The 17,766-nt window shown below is 40.8% G+C and overlaps 1 protein-coding gene across 1 annotated transcript in view; it reads right to left on the reverse strand.

Moving 5' to 3' along the window:
- agap3 (ArfGAP with GTPase domain, ankyrin repeat and PH domain 3) overlaps positions 1-17,766 on the reverse strand; it is a 73,471-nt gene that overhangs the window by 19,660 nt on the left and 36,045 nt on the right. The window contains exons 12-13 of the mRNA XM_085388275.1: positions 13,430-13,579; positions 7,378-7,533 (exon numbers count right to left, since the gene is read on the reverse strand). Coding sequence (XP_085244401.1) covers positions 7,378-7,533; positions 13,430-13,579 — 306 coding nt within the window. The remainder of the gene's footprint in view (positions 1-7,377; positions 7,534-13,429; positions 13,580-17,766) is intronic.

The raw sequence follows: 17,766 nt of genomic DNA on the forward strand, positions 1-17,766 counted from the left end.
TGATTTCATATTTAAGTTATATGTTAATGTGAACAAGTGAAGTTATAAGACAGACTGTGAGCAACCATCATTCATCTTAGAGAGACGGCTGTTTTTCTGACTTGTTATGATCCTGAAAAACGTGTTCAGGCATTCATCTGTGGCAGGCTCGACTACCGCAGTAATGTAGTCCAGTAAATATTCTTCCAAAAACATTAGAGGAAGGCTGCAGCTTTTCCATACCACTGCTACAAGGTTATTAATCACATTTAATGATGGAAAGCACATGATGCCAGTTTTCTCAGAAGTACACTGCTTCTCACATTCAGCCTGAAATGACCAAGTTACACTGATGCCAGTCGCTTTATGTGCCAAACTGTTCAATACCAAACTGTCAGACATGCATTATTCCTCACAGAGACAAATTAATTAGGGATACAGCAGTTATTGTCAGTTCCGCCCAAGCTTCAACTTGCTACGTTCTAATTTTAAATTGTAGAAAAGCAACCAGTACGGCTCGTTGCGTTATACTTTTAAAGACACACCTCTTCAATCTGACACTAGAATTGCTAAATAATAATAGCCACATCTAGAGTCACTGAAGCATATGATCATTTAATCAACATTACATCTTGGGAATACAAGTGTAGAATAAGACAAATTTAGGGTTTCAGTCAGAAAATTGTGTTTCTGTCACTCATATAAAAAGTGTGCTTTGCTGTGACGTGACATGTGTCTCGTAACGTGTAACTGCAACTCGCACAGATATAAATGCTGCCGATGGAGTCGGCCACTAGCACAGGCTGCGTCATAGGCTCTGCATAGATTCAGCGCAGGAGCATAATTCAGGCGTTACTCTGTCCAACGATTTCACAATGGTGGAGGGAAATATTCATTATGTAGATGCACTGAGAGTCATATGGAAGTCTATTCGCCCCTCCATTTCTCTCTCCTTCCTCTCTGTTCCTTTCTTTACAGTTTTATATTTCTATATAACAGAAACTTTAATACAACAGTTTCTTTTTCATGTTTTAATATGTTTGTGCTTTGCCTGTTTTCAGCAGGGCTTCGAGTCCTGCTCTCTATGTTAAACATTAAATTTTTGGATAGTGATCTACTACAAATTCTAAGTGGAGCTCTGTGTTATGTTAAGATATATATTTTGTTTGCTTTATTATTTATTTTAGTATACTGTCTTCTACACTTTGTACGCAGGAGTTTCTAGACCTGAATCCACTATTCACACATAATGCTTTAAGTGCATTTAGGGGATAGCTGTCTCCTTTGTGTTATTGTACCGATGTTATTGAGTACTTCCTTTATTATTGACTGGTTGCCATTAAAAATATTTACTTGATGTGCAAAAATCAAATTGAAACCTCACAGACAAGACAGTGACTCGAGGATGGTGCTTCCTCTATAGCTGTGCATGTGCAGCAGATGTACCATCGAGAACCTGTGGACCAGATTAGCACCTCAGGGGGTTTGGTGCTGAGCCCAGCTGTGCTGTCTAAAACGCAGTCTGCAACCCTGGATCTATCTGTCTAAGCCCTTCAAAGACCTCTGGAGACCGGTGTCACAAACCCTTTGAGATGACTTAGCAAACAGCTCTTCACCTTGAGGACTCTTTATTTCATCTATTTGCGTGAGCGCTTCACTGAAATGACAAGGTGCAGAGGTACATAAGGTGAGCTATTGTTTTGGTGTGTAGGATGTGCTGTTTTGTGTCGTATGCATGCATCAGGCAGTCACTTAAAGAAGTGCTTGCCGTTCCCGTGAATTAACGAGCAGTTGGGAAGAACAGGCCAAGGCGGTGCCATCTGTAAATGTCACAGGCACTGCTTGCTCATTTTACACATCATTAAAGCCAATATTCCTAACCTGTATCAGAGCAATCAGGAGCAGGCCATTACTGCGACAGGGGCCCCAGGGGAACCACGACCAAACTCCGAAAGAAAAAAGCAGAGAGGAAGAGAGAGATAGAGCACACTCTTTATCTATCTGACACACACAATTCTGCACACTTTTACACGCACACACTCGTGCTCAAACAAACGAGGAGCACACCTTCCAACAATAAACAAACACATGAAATCAGCACCAATACCACTACCCTAATAGCTAGTGCATTTAACAACAGAGCAGAATGAAAACAGGGCCAATTATACATGTATCTGTGGGCAGTGTGTATAGAGCCCAAATGAGAATCTTGTTATTCCTTTCCCTCTGTACTGTGGCACTCAGAAAGCTAAGCCATTACAAGAGTGGAGGCTCCAGGGACAGCTTTCGGAAATGAGAGCGAGTCAGGGAGTGACAAAACAAAGTATTGAGATAAACACCCACCATTAGCACAGGCAGTTAAACCTCCATTTCCTAATCCCCAGCTGGACTCCAGAGGATATTAACCCTTACTTTACTAAGGTGCAGGACAACAGAATACTGGATTACAGCCGGACTCTCAATATAAGCAAAACTTTAGCTTACTATCGACTGGCCTGGGTTAGGGAACATAGTCCAAAAAAGTTTTGATGAATGAATATTATAAATGTTATAAAGGCAGTTAAACATTTTGCAGCAGGCACTTAAATATATTGTGTTACTAGTTGGGTTGGTGCACTGTATGCTAGGCGTTCTCATTTAACATCACTGCAAATTGGTTTTGTTTCTTTGTCCAGTTGCTAGCAGGTAAATATGTCATTAATTCCAGATTATTACACTTATCACACTCCTAATCCGCATCCAGTGGTAAGCTTCTTCAGTCCATTTATACCTCTTCCTTAGCCACAGTAAAGATGATCTGAAACGTGCTACATTGGTATTAAAGCCCATTTAGTTTTCAGGGTTTGCTTATTTAAGTCCGTTTGAGTTCTTCATGTTCATATATAAAGTAAAATGATTCCACTGGGTCGACTGTGGCAGACTGACAACATCAAATTTAGTTTAAATGGTTTTTAAATGAAAGATGATCTACAGTTTTCAACCAAAGTGAAGTTCCCATCAGCATCAGCATTCTGGCCACGATCTTCAAACTGATTCAATTTAACCTTTCCAGTAATTTAACAAGGGCGGTTACCATTATGATTCTGAGAGTCCACACTTTTACAAACACAGAAATAATTTCCCCGATTCTCCTTTAACTGCTGATAAAATTACATCGAGTGCTTTCAACCACTTTAAACTCAATCAGCTCAAATTTTAAATGAAACTACTCAAAGATTTAAAGTGATTATCCCGTTTCTGCACTTTTTTTAATTCAAAAATTAATTTGTGAAACAGAGTACACTGAATCCAATTCTGCTCTGTCACAAACAAACGCTTTATTCTGAATGCCTCCAACTGAGAAAAAAAGGAAGATGTTATCTTGCATTTATGTCTTCTTATCATATATTATGACTTAATATGTCATATTAATGTGAAATGTTATGAATGGTTTTTAACTATTATCATGTCTGAGTGCTTTAATAATTTTAGATTCAGTAGGTTATACTGAGGGTCTCCTATTTGTTGATGTTTAGATGCAGATTTATATTACATTACATTTACACCTAGAATTCATCATATTCATTTTTTTCTGGAATTTTTACGTCTTTTTGTTACTGACAGTTACTTTGATAGACAATAAAACACAAATTCACATTCAAATTGCATCTATTACTACGATTTCTAATCAGGCAGCTAAGCATTTACTTATAAATATTAGGAGTGTAAGTCACATCAAATCTAAAATTATATTTATAATATGCATCGCTTTCGTGGAAGTGTTTGATTTTGACGCTGCAACTAACCTTTAATCACTCTTGCAAGAGCTACATTCAGACACTCCTTTGACTTCATCGCCCGAGTTTTTGATCTGTTACGGTTTGTGTTTTTTCTATGTGTTTTATGGGTAAGTAGATGCACTGAAGTCTCAAAAATGACAAAAACAATGACTCAAATTAAACGTTAAACTCCTACTTATAGAACAAAAAAGTTGTCAAAATGGCACGTTAGTTGATGATCTCATACCGTAATCTTTTCTAAATCTAATAGCAGATATTATACGTCTTAAATTTGACTTATAGAAGTTTTAAATAATAAAAATGTTCTAGTGTCTGAAGCAAGTTCCCTAAGTCTTCAAAAATGGACGTGCAGTTTGACGGCCTTTGTTTGACTGGACGTCTGCAGATCTCGTTATCGTCTGCACATCAAACACATTCTTATTTTCTTTTAATTTCTGCCACTTTAGCAAGAATAAATATCTCCACCTATAAAACTGGAAGCATCAGCAAGGAAGGTCTCGTCACAGTTTACCTCCGTCCCGACACCCCCCACCCCAGCTCACATTGGGCAAGCTAAACTCCCCAAAACAATGAGCATTTGATACACTTTCTTTAAAAGAGAAATACATTAATGATGCTCCCTGACAGTCTGCATTAATCAGAGGGGGCTCCCCCTGAACACAACTCTTTATCGGCCATCGATTTTCCAGTGGGTTTATGGCGAGCGACACATCGAGAGAGCTCGTCGCCGGGCGGCTGCTGGGAAACACATTACGGGGCTGTCAGTTGTCTCGCCATGCATCCTGCATCATTCTTTAAGCACATGAGAAGTTCATTACACCGCACAGCTCTGACAGTGCATAGGATATTAGGGACTGTGTCCCTTGTGCCTATTCTTGGTGCAAGTGCAGCGCATTAGACGTAACAGAGAGTTTTGACTTTATCCAAATATGGCTTCAAATTGATTGTGGAAACATGGCCTTGCATTAATTTGAAATAAAATCATTTTGAAGCACAATAAAAGCTAAATTACAAGAGAGTACAACGGATGACTCAAACCCATTTGAAAGTATGAGCCCATCTGCCGAGTGTTTAGCCTGTAATCTTCATACTAATGAACTTAGTTTTAACACAAGTCTAAATTTCTCTCCACTTTAGCAGTGATTTGGAGAAGCCTCGCTAACTACTGTAGTGCCATATTTGGAAATTATGTTGCAGCGACTGTCTCTCCAGGCTCCCATGTACATCCCACACGTCCCATGTTGACCAAAATGATTTCTCACCTTAAGACGCTCACGCTGTTTTGATTTATGATGCTTCACAACTACTAAAATTCAATTTCAGCCTGCATTGCATGCTTCTGATTTGCCCCGTAAATGAGATAAACTGATAGCAATTTATTCAAGGATCCCACCTCATCTCTCCTCTCTCTCTTTCCTGTTCTTTTAACAGGAGACACAACTCACATCCCAGACTTGGGTGAATCCAATATTTAAGCGATACGTCTGTATTCCAGAGCATTCAGCAGAACAGACAAGCTGATGCTAATAGAAAAGCTTGCAGAGAACAATGAGAGAGACAGAAAACAATGTGCATGTTTGATGATGTGAGAAACATTGAGAATCTGCCTCCTCCTGTCTGATTACTCTTATACTTCGGTCTCTGAAGTAAACCTTGCACCGTGTGGTACACTTATTCCCGAGATATAAAGGGGTTCGATAATACCAGCCATCGCTAAGTGAAGACTTTAATGTGACTGTGTAATTCTGTCAGGAGATATACATTAAGATCTAAGTAATGTCAAATAAAACTGAAGAAACGGGTGCCTTGGAAAAAAAAAAGGATGCTTGATTAGATACACAGCAGCTCATCCCATTTCTTGGAAGCTGGATCGCTGTTTAGAATGTAAATAAAAACAGAATGCACTGCTTTGGAAATCACTTTAAGGCTGAAAATAGTCTGTTGAAACTGCTAGATTTTACTGCTTTTGAAAAGTATATAATCATTTTGAATTTGATCCCAAGTACATGGTTCAAAAAAATTGGGGCATGCGTCATGGAAGACAATCTGCTCGCAGATAATTAGGTTAATTGGGAACGTTATTGAATATACATCTCCAAGAGACGAGACGGAAAGACTTCGTGGGCATATAGTTCAATAAATTAAGAGCATAAAAATGCAAGGAAGGTGGGATTTCATCACCATGGTACACAGTTTGTAATTTATTTAGCAAATCGTGGATGTGGCATTATCGATATAATAAAGCTAACCTCAGTGATAGCACTGATAACTTATATATCTGTGAAGGCACCATAATGCTTAATGATAAATACAGGTTTTAGAGCAGAATGGCTGCCATCCAGACAACGAGACCATGCCACGTGTTAAGACAGCGCGGCAGACACACTGAAAATATAGTGACCATTATAAAAAAATAATATATAAATGTATTACAAAATCAAATTGAAATATATTATTTCAAAAAACAGCAAAATGTCTCAATTTCAACATTTCTATTCTGAATTTAACAAATCTTCAAATGACTGCAAATCAATTCGATACAACGTCCCAACTATTTTGGAAACAGCGATGTCTGTTCTGAAGGCTAACTCAGAATATTTTAAGACTGCCAGACTACCCCTACAGAAGCCGATGTCACCACACACTACCCTAGCAATAAAAAGGGCACCACTTATCTCATACCACTTATCTATGTGATGCTGATGATGTTCCCTCTATATAACAATGTGGTCAGCAGACCCATTCAGACTTTAAAGAGAAGCTGTCAGAGACCATGATAAAAAAGTATAATGATTATAAATGCTAAGCCCCATTTAGGAGGCGTCAATGCCATTGTTGTTGTTATCCAGCGTATCAATCTTGTTGATTGATCATCCCGTTCTGGTGACATCAGTTTTATGGCCTCTGAAATGCGCCACAGTGTTTTCACAATGCCATCCAATTAGACTAGTCCATTCATCATTGGACTGAAGAATCATTATTAATTGGGTGGAGAGTTGACTGCCACTCCCCTGCTGAGGAGGGCCACATTCGCTATTCACGCAACAGTAAAATAAATGGAGGCTTTGAGGGTGAACTGTGCAGGGGGCCACAGGGAGATACAAAACTACACACCTTTATGTGTATCATAGGCCACATTCAGCCAAAATAAAGAAGATTACATGCACTTATTCCATGACGACTATAAGGAGTCATTTTAAATCTGATCACTGAATAGCACATATGTTAATAAAAACAGTAAAAGGATGCAAAGAAGTTTCTATAGTTTTTGTCTGTATACATTCATGCCTACCAGTTAGGGCTACTGTTTAGATCTGTGCAACTTTATGTATCTGTGTGTGTGTGCAGAGCAACCAATAACCAAAACTTTGAAGGAGAAAGAATTAGATGGCATATCTGGTAAATTTGGTGCTATGTGTTAAACATAGAAACACAAACTGTACATGTACAATCGCAATTTTTTTTGTGTGTTTGCTCCACAAAATGAAACTGAGTCTCTATAATAGTAGGTGAGTATTTTGCCAGTCAGTCCCCTGTGCAGCACTTGAAAGATTTATATATTTTTGTTCATTCTGCAACTTTTATCATCTAGCTAATGTAGCATTGTAACTTTTCATACCTTCATTGCCTGCGGATAAGCCATCTGGCTTTGTGATGCCTGTGCTCTTTTTCCGTCTGTGTTTCTTGCGGTTTGCGTGTGGCGAGGGAGGTGGCTCAAGTTTAGGACTCGTTGCACTGCCCACACTCGAACCGGTCAGATCACTCGTCCCGTTAGCTGTGGGAAAAAAAGCATAAAAGGGGAAACAGTTACTGTTTTTGAACAGCGAAAGAAAACACACTCTGGATTTTCAGCCTTATCTTTAAGTTTAATTTTTACTATATGATCATCAGCTTGATGATCGTAGTTCTGACTGCTAACTGGCATCAAACCTCACCAAACAAATAAAGTATGACAGGTATGTTTATTAATTTTAGCTCGTTTTAAACCTGATTAAATGCAGCTGTCCCATTGGTGGATCACTCATAGAAATGTGTAGAATAAGGTTCTGCTTTTTTAGACAGAATCAATTCTAGTCAAGGTAATATTTCCAAACAATAGAAAAAAAACATCATGATTTATTCAAGAACTGTGAGGATGAACTTTGTTTTAGATTTGACATGTTGGGAAAAAAAATTGACATTATGATTTTCTTCTGGAGCTTCTGCAGGCAACGAATACACAGAGTAATGACTTCACGACTACTGAAGGAAAAATTTGACGGAGACAGTGAAGAAAAACAAGGTCATGCGGGATTTTCTGTCTTTTGCTATGATGATGCGTGATACATTTAGAAAAAGAGATGCAGAATATGGATGAAAAAGGGAATGCTGGGTTAAAAAATTTAAAATGACTTCATATGTATCCATAAATGACTTTTCCCTTGCAGATCAATATCATCAAGGTGACTTTGTGTGGACAATGTAGACTTAATATTTTGCAGATATACACATGTCTCAAAACTCTTACGTTAGTGGCACAGCAAGCGTTAACGCAATGAGTTACAAAAACAGAGATTGAAGCTAAAATAATAATAATAATTTTATCACGTCCTAAAAAGGGTGAAAAAGTATGTTTGCACCATGTTAATTCCTGTGAAATGACAGCTGAGTGTTTACAATATTGAAAATATCATGAAAAGTAAATGTAGACTTGTCACAATCCAGTATTGCATCTACAGTAGGAGGAGTTCAAAATGGCTACGAGAGCTCTAAAAGTAACTGTGTAACAACTCCAGCTTTAGATGGTCTGAAGGACAGGTATGGGGCTATCACTGAACAAATGGTTACCTAAGTTGGCCTGCGGCAAAGCTCTTTATATGACTGTCTGAGAGTGACAGGGGGCTAAGAGTCGGCTTTGTTTCTTGTAAGTGATTTTATAAATGTGATATTAACCTGTGCTACCGTTGGGCAAAGGGATAGGAGGGATGGGACGATAGGAGGGGGATGTCAGCTTGCCATCTTTCTGATTTCCTGACATTTGACATCACTTTCCCTTCTTTCCCCCTCCGGATGCCATTATGAATCTGGGAGCGGGGGCCAGGGGCCTGGGGGAAGCAGGGAGGGAGGGCCAGTAGATGGGCCCCATATTGCTCTCATCTTACCACCCTGTGTGGTGCTGGCAGCCTCCTCCATTGTCTCCCATCAAAAGCTCATTGTAGTGTGGCAAACTCCATTCATTTCCCTGTGCACCGTCCCAGCCCCAGGGGTGGAGTGCAGGAGGACAAGGGGCTCAGGGATTATTGCTGTTGTCGTTGCCAGTTGCACATGCTATAATGTGCGGCACTGTGCCATTAGCCAGTGTACAACATTAGGCCTAATTCGGTCATTACCTTTGGGGAGATGGGGCTGTCTTGGAGGAGTAAGATGGGCTCAGCGGGGGACTGAAGATGCCTGAGCGGGGGTGGGGGGAGCTCAGAGGATCGGGGATACACTGCTCGAGTGTGGGCAAAATATAGGAAACGACACCTGAGACGAACATCATTATGCCTGCCCTCCAAATTATTCTTGATGAGAGTTAATGTATACAAACCGTAAAGTCATTACTGGGAAAAATTAACAAATTCATTAAAACGATCTCTAAGTTGTTTGAAAACAGGAGAAGTGTCTTTAAAGGTAATCTTAATATTTCAGCATAAATAGCAATGTATTGATTATATGCCATCACATTAATAAACATAACATTAGTGCATGAGCTGGAGCCCATATATTAGGCTCTCTGGTGTTTTGAATGGCAGCGCGCAGCCACACATGTAGCAGCTCCTAGTCAAGGCGTCTGTTTCAATTTCCCTGCTCTCTTACAACAGCCCCCCTGAGACGAGTCATTAGCTGGCTCAGACAGCTGGGGGCACAGGGGTCCTCCAATGTGCCCCCCACCCCCCACCCTCTGTTTCCTCCTCCCTCTCCATACCAGCGTCTGTCCCGCCAGCACAGCTCCGTATGGCGGGTGGAAGACTCGAGCTCCAACCTGCCTCCAAAGTGACAGCCAGCATTTGTTTAATGTCGCTTGAGGTTAAAGGGGAGGGCTGCCCCTCAGGGGGGCCCAACCGTGTCATAAACACCTCTAATTATCAATTTCTGCCCTTAATGTTGTGGAAAATGACCCCGGCACAGCTCGCTCTGCACCTGAAACATATATATATGTAAAAAGGTATACACACCCCTTTGTTTGCATCCACTGGGCTTTAAGAAGTTTGTGATATTCAGGTGTAGGAGCAGGACATTTAAAACTACAGCACACATCACTAAGCAACAATAGCAAAGCGTGTGAGATATAATAGTTTTATATAAAGCCCCTGAGTGGTTCTCAGCTCTAAATGATGCATGGCAGGTTAATTAAAATTTGTTAAGTTGACAATTATGAAGTTGAAAGCAAACTGCAAGCGAGGAATTCACCGTGGCATTATTAGCTGGCTGTTAGCGTGCATGAGGGCCATCAGGACCAAGCTGGGTAATGAAGCACGCCGGGGACCAGAAGTCTCTTTACCCACTCAGCCAAGATCACCTGGGCAGCAGAGTAGGTACGAGGCTAACCTGTGATTACAGTGTATTGCACTCCCAGCACTGAGATGACAGCTCCAGAACGGAGGCCATGGGTGAGACAGAGGGCGCTGCTAACATCTTTACCAACGCTACGCTCAAAATGAATAAGAATGAAAAATGGTGAGAGAGTGAGCAGCAGGGGGGAGAGGGTGAAGAGAATTGGGGGGGGGGGGAGTCATTTCATTGTTATTCAAGAGGCTCCGGGTAAGGAGCACTATGATTCCGCCAGGCCCCTTGACATGGCAGCCCTGCCTGTCCTCAATCAAAGCCAACGGCTGCAATTAATGGCAAAAATTAGAAACAATCACCGCCTCCCCCTTATTATCCTCAATTAGAGCGTACTAATCAAGGCCTGATCGCGCTCTGCTGCTCTCTCCAAACTAAATGTCAAACTTCATTACGGCCTGGCGTAGAAATCAAACGCCCCACATGCCATCACCCTCGCATTGGGAGGCCAAGGTGTAAAACACAGTGCCACAGGAAAAGGCTATCTGTGCATTAAGTACCTGTGTGCTGATGTGCAAACTCAGAAGAGAGAAAAAAAACACTCTTATATAAATAAATTAGCAATGGTGCAAAAATAAATTGGAGCACAAGGGATTAAAAAAAGGGAAGCGACGCAAACTTTGCATGGACTAAGGTTTTGATAATCAGCACAGCATTGTCAAAAAATTCATATTTTCATATTGGCATGAAAACTGACACGGCTCACAAGCCCTTCTGCAATTAACAATTATTTCAATTATTACAGGTTAACCTGATAAATACTTCTTAATTAATCAACTCTTTGTTCCACGTAAGCATCACTTATTTCTGACAAAACAATTTTATACATTTAACGTAAATAAAATGTGATAAAATATAACTAGAAATATTATTATAAACCAAAAATATATCAGAAAACATGAAAAGATAACCTTTGAATGATGTAAAGTTTTACTTAATCAATTTCCCCTGTTTTAAGACCTGGCTCAAGGCATCGGTGACACTGAAAGGCAGAAGTCTTTTGACTTTGACTTTCACTCACGCATTGACAAAGACTTAAGTTACTGTCATCAGCCAGCCTATCAATTGACTGTTTGAGCCTCTTGCTTTTAATTCAGGCTCAAAGATTGAGGTGCGTGAAGGAGACCAGGATCTAAACAAGCATCCAGTGCATTAAGAATGGGTGTCTTTATGAATGCAAGCAATAGAAAAATTGGGCCGGGATTTAATCAAAAATCTGCGCTCAATATTCAAGAGATGCTACTACCTTGGCTTCTGCCTTCGTTCAATAGGTTTACAAATGAGGACATTCTTTAAATAATATGGAAATGGTTACCTGGCTAAGATGCATTCATTCTCCAGTGAATCATCAATCTGCTGTTTTTGCATCTCAGAATCACATTTTATGTTAACCTGCAACCTTCACCAAGGATAATGGAGTGATTGGGCATGGTTGGAGTCAATTCACATGGCAAAACATGAGCAGCCGTTACTGCGGAACACCCTCTATTGATTATTGAAGACACATTAGGAAGGAAGATAAGAGGGTTGCGTTTCAATCAAGTTTGTGTTGTGACAGCCCGGCATCACTTTACATTGCAGATCTGCTCCGCTACTTTAATTCACGTCCTTAAACTGTAAGGCGACATTAACGGCAAGATATTCAGCAAAGTTTCTGATGCTGCGTTCAGCGTAAGCCTTTAACTGTCTGCACTGACTATGCACTGATTACAGAGACACTTCTCTTCCTCTAACATAATCTATCATTTGACACATCGCTTCTGCTATTATTTTCAGCTCATTTGCCTCATTCAAGCTCATTTGTGGTTACCTTAAAAGTAGCATGAAAATAATTGAAGAAAATAAAATAATGGAGCAAATTGTATCTGATTTAGTTGAAGACTGGATGCTGGTTAATGAGCTATGTTAATATTAAAGGCTTTACAGTTTACCAAACATGAAAATAGGAAATTCTAGCCTCCTTATTTCCAATAGCACAATGTTTAGGAAGTCCTATTTGTTCTCTGCAGTTCGGTCGCCCAACCCGCATTCACAAACATCCCCACAGACGCACACACACACACATTATAATGCAAACACGCTCTGTGGAAAACAAAATCACATACAAACAGCCACTCACAAAAATTCTGCAAGAACACATACAGAATATATATACACACACACACACACACACACACGCAAACACACGAACACACACACACACACTCATGCTCATTTATTTGAGGACCCCACGAATCTAAGTAATTCTGCTTTGGGCATGCTGCTGATGGGAGACAGGGGTAGGGGGTGATGGAAGTGCCTGCGTCCAGGCAGAATTGATCGTTTGGCAGCTCCAAATGAGAGACAGGCTTGTCTGCGGAACCACGAGGGCCGTGCAGTTGGACTCCAGCAGCGCTCGTAAAGTGCGCTCTTTAAACTGCCGGGGCCCCTGGGAGCCCATGGGGAGGGGGGGAGCCGCCGCCGTGCTAATGAGAACTACCAGAGTGCAAACATGCATGGAAATGACTGTTATTCTGTTGATGTGCATTTAAGTGCTTTTTTACTGCCAACCACAAAGAGAGGGAAATAACTGGTGATGAATGGTACCCCCGAAAAGCATTCATTTTCCTCTTCGGAAGAAAAAGAGAGGAAAACAGAAGGAGGAGGGGGGGCAGAGAGTAAGATGGAAGGTAAAGACAGGATGGGATTTGGGGGGGGGCAGCAGACATGGTGAATATATTTTCTTACTTCACTCAAGTACAGTGACAGGGCGAAATGTGACAAGGAGGCAGCAAGAGGAGATGCATCGATGGCGGAAAGTTAACCTTCACCGTTCCTCTCCTCTGAACATGCTGCTTCTATCAAAGAGCAGCAGCCAAAAAGGTCACAGCGATCACAGCTCTAATCAGCTAATTATGAAAATGAGGCTTGTTTCACCTGCCGAAGAAGCTCAGCAAATGGCAGCTCCATCACTCCACAACTCAGGATCAGGTCCCCTTAAGTTTATTTTAATACATTCTGTTCTTTGTGGCAATAATGAATTATATGCGAATTATAAGAACTCGGGAGGCGAGTGAGGATGTAGAAAGCGTAGGTGGAGGGCTTACGGGCTCCGCTGCTTGTACTGGTGTTGATGGCTTCATTCCACTGGTCGGCGCTGGACACAGAGAAGGAGCGCTGGTGCATGCCATCTTTACTGCCGCCAAACGCCGACCCGCCTGTTTGGAGGGATGTGCTGCTGTTGGAGTGAGAAGCGCCTGGAAAATAAAAAAAAATTAAAAATTAATGCTCGTTTCTTATTTTGCATACAGCTGTTTGAATTCTTTACTTGCAGGATTGTTTTCTTCAAGCTCAGAGGATAATGATGTAATTGAGTTAACAGTTTTAGGTAGTTTCTACTGCACTGCAACACTGCTGCCACCCTATTTGTGCACATATCTCTGTCAACCAACCCCCCACGCACACACGCGCGCGCACACACACACACACACACACACACACACACACAAAACCCTTCTCCCTCCGCCTCTGCCTCTAATTAGCCCTTAATTAACAAGATACACTCTGAACGCTAATTATCTCGCCTCATCCCTCTGACTGCCACATCGATCTCCACTGGCGTCAGTAGGCGTTCTCCCCCTAACTTCCAATCAGGCAAGCCACGGACGCCTGGCTCTCTTTACTAATTCATGGGCTAGGCTGAACCATGTGGGGTCCTTCCCTCCTGCTCGTGAGTAGCTCCTACAACACGTCCTAACTACTCTGAAAAACTCATCGATATGCTTCCAGTCATGTGAGCGGAATCAGATTAACTGTCGGAGGTGGAAAATACAGCTCCGACAGTTAATCTGATGAATGGGAATCTCTCATGTGACATGAAAATATGTTCTAAAAAATAAATAATAAATAAAAGTAACGGAAAGTAAGTGCTACTTAAAAGTAGCGTGGGCGTCTACACACACACACACACACACATGCTGCATGACATTGTAAAAACAAGTCAGTTTAATAAGGCCAATAGATATCACACTGGCACTTAGAAGGTTAAAACATCAGAGGTTTTGTTATGGAAATCAACACAATTTTCTGATTTTCTTGACAAAGCTTCCTCATCTTACAGGTAACACACATCAAGGCCCTTTATTTAATAATTACAAGAGAATATCAGTTTCTGATTGAGGTGACAATAACAGAAAATATAGTGTGTGGCTCGTGTGTAAAGTAAACTAAGCGGCACGGGTGCTTGTTAGGATAATATGTCCTACTCATTATCTAGAGTAATAAGTGTATCAAATTCACATAATCATGTCTAATTAGTATCAGTAATTATCTTGTTGGGCCCAGGAATATTAATCTTCAGGTCCCAGAGGGGAGGGAGCAGAATCGCAGCAAGAATGGGAGAGAGAGCGAGGGAATCATGCTGAGGAGCACCGACTAAATTAGCATGCTGAAATCAGAGCGGAGGAGGAGGAGGGGGGAGGAGGGGAGGGGGAGAGCCTTGGAGTAGGAGAATTGAAAAGAAAATGTGAAACTTTGTTTTCCAAAAACGTGCCGCATAAATTATATAGTTTTTTTTTAAAAAGCTCTGACTTCTATACATTTGCTCTTGGTAAGTGTTTTTTTATTATTATGTGATTTTGGACAGCAGTGCACCACTGCATGTTATTTCCCAGAGCCAACGTTAGTGTTACTGTTTAAAGTTAGAGGCATTTGTAACAGAAAATCCATTTTTCCACTATTCAAAATGTGTTTTAATTCACAGAGTGCAAAGTTTCACTCTGTGATACCTTAAAATAGAGAGGAGAGGGGGGGGGGAAGGATTAGATAACTCCAAGGCAACTTCGATTGATATTTAAAATTCAACAATCATGTCTAATTGTCAAATTGGATGCTAATGATTAATGAATTATACATGGCTGTATCCATTAGTCCCCAGAGACCACTCCTGCATAAAGGGGAGGATAATGTAATTACAGTGGAGAAATAATCAGCTTGTGGCATTAAAAGAACACTGTACTCAAAGCTCCAGCCAGGCCCGACTCCTTTACATTTTATAGATTTAACAGTGGCACTACGGTGGACTGACAATGACGAAACATTATGACTCAAACTGAGATTCAAGGGATTAATACTCAATTGGAAATCTCTCACACGGATTTTGGTGTCATAGACAATACAAAATATTAGTAATTAATGATTATTGACAATATAACTGGATTTATTTTGAATTGTGGGTGAACTAAAACCCCAGTTTGAGGCCTCATTCTGTCCAGTCGCTGTTTAAGTCTCTATGAAAAACCATTGCAGCCATTTATGTTGACATTACATGAAATATAAACAGTAAAATAAGCAAATCCGGATGAACAAAGACTGCTTAGTTCTAAATATTAGACTACTGGGATGTTACATTTTTTGCCCAGCTTTATTTGTTTGACAGCTTTCCTCATTAAGCTTAGAATAATAGCATTTCTATAGATTAAACCACCCTTCTGCACAGTCATTAAAAATACTGTGCTATGTACCATAATGATCTACTTATATTATTACATTATAATTTAATTTGTAATGGGGCATTATTATACTGGAATATTGCTATCTGTTAGACTATAATTCTTTTACCACTGCATCTACTTATTAAAAAAATATCACCAAAAAACAAAACAAATTGCTACTTTTCTTCAACACATTCTGACACTGATTCTCTTATAAAGAAAGCACGCTAAACATTTAACTTTTGTTCATTTCCTGCTTAAACTCTTCACAGAAAAAAACCCACTGTGGACTTTATTGTCATGTGTAAAAAGAGATAACAAAAGCCATATAGTTTCTACTGCAGGCGATCCAAGGCTCGGGTGTTAAGTACAGGCGATGGATTAGCGGGGAGCAGCTCTGCCTTGCTTCTCATTTCTCTTTAGGCCGGGCCGTCAGTGGGCTGATGAGCCGTGACGAGGCCTGACCCCTCCGTGGAGTTGTTCCCATTATGTACAAGTAGTGAGATAATGAAGCATTCATGCTAATGTGGGCCGAGCAACACATCATCTGCGGCTGTGTAATCCACCACCACCATCATCATCATGACCAACGCCCAGACGTCCCCCTTCGCCTCTCATACTGCGGCTCCTAATCCAATCACAAGTCACTACAGCATTTGCATTCAGACTTATGCATTTTATACAATGATTTCTTAAACTGTACGCAACAAATTAACATTAAAATATTGATTTTAGCCCTTGTGTATGAAAGTACAGCCTGTATTATCTTTGGAAATAGACATTTTTACGGATGCTTTCTTCTCCATTTCAGCTCCTTTTCAGATTCCATCTGATGACGTCTATTTCTATTGACAAAACAGATCTCGATACGAACAATTAACTCTCTCAGTGGATCTCAGAGGGATCCCCAGCAGCACTTCCGTGTTGCAATAAAGCAACTTTAGAGAAACAACATTCACTTTTAGATAATTAAGCTAAGCACATTTGGAATATGGGAGATGGTTTTCGCTTACCCAACAGGGTTGAGGGATTCAGACTGAAGAGATTGGGAAATATTTCAACTTGCCGAAGTTGTTACTGGCCTGTTAGTTAGGGAGTGTGTGGTTCTTAGTTCTGTAGCACTATATAAGCTGGAGACAAATCATGGCGCAGAGCTGGGAGGGAATGGGCGAAACACTTTTCTCCTTTTCCTCCCTTGTGGTGAGCGCATCTCTCCCTCCCAGAGGATTGATTAAAAGTGACTGGGCCCATTAATACTTTGATACAATGTATCTGTCGCTGGTGACACGGCAGGACGCATGTTAACAGGGAGGATCATATTTAAAATGGTTCCGCTCAGCACCCAGCAAAGGAATTAAACCTGGCCGCTTGGCAAACTCGCGGGCGCGTGCGTTCCCACATTTACTCTCTGTCTTCTCAACCTCTCCTCTTCATCTTCCTATCTCCCCCCATCCACTCTGCCCCTCCTTCTCCCGGTTGCTATCCCTCTTCTCCCAGTGATTATAAAGGTCTTTAGATCTAAGGAATGAATGAATTACCAAAGGCAAAGACAAGGCTTGTGATTTGGACGCTGTGAATGAAAAATTACCCCTTTGTTCCCTTCATCAATTGCATGTCTAATGAAATCAAAATCCCGATCGCATAATCAGAAGAGGGTCCTCCACCCGGAGAGAGACCTGATGTGATTTGTAACCTTTCTTTTCCTAAGTGGAGATTAAGGCAAATCTCTCTCACATTGTTCCCTGATGCAGACATAGATGAAAACTGAAAATGTTGGGAATTCATCATTGATGAGTCTTTTCCAAGAAATGATTATCAGGTGAAAACAACACTTTTGCGTTAACAACAAGAAAGAAAAAAACCCAGTTGGTGGTGGGTTTTATTCTCCCCAAAACCTTATCTGGCCTGATTTTCACCGCCCTTCGTCCACTCAGACGACTCTCCTCAACCCT

This window comes from Rhamphochromis longiceps, linkage group LG18, assembly GCF_057381845.1.
Source record: "Rhamphochromis longiceps isolate RC_006_pf linkage group LG18, R_longiceps_female_GT1.1, whole genome shotgun sequence".
Classification (NCBI taxonomy): domain Eukaryota; kingdom Metazoa; phylum Chordata; class Actinopteri; order Cichliformes; family Cichlidae; genus Rhamphochromis; species Rhamphochromis longiceps.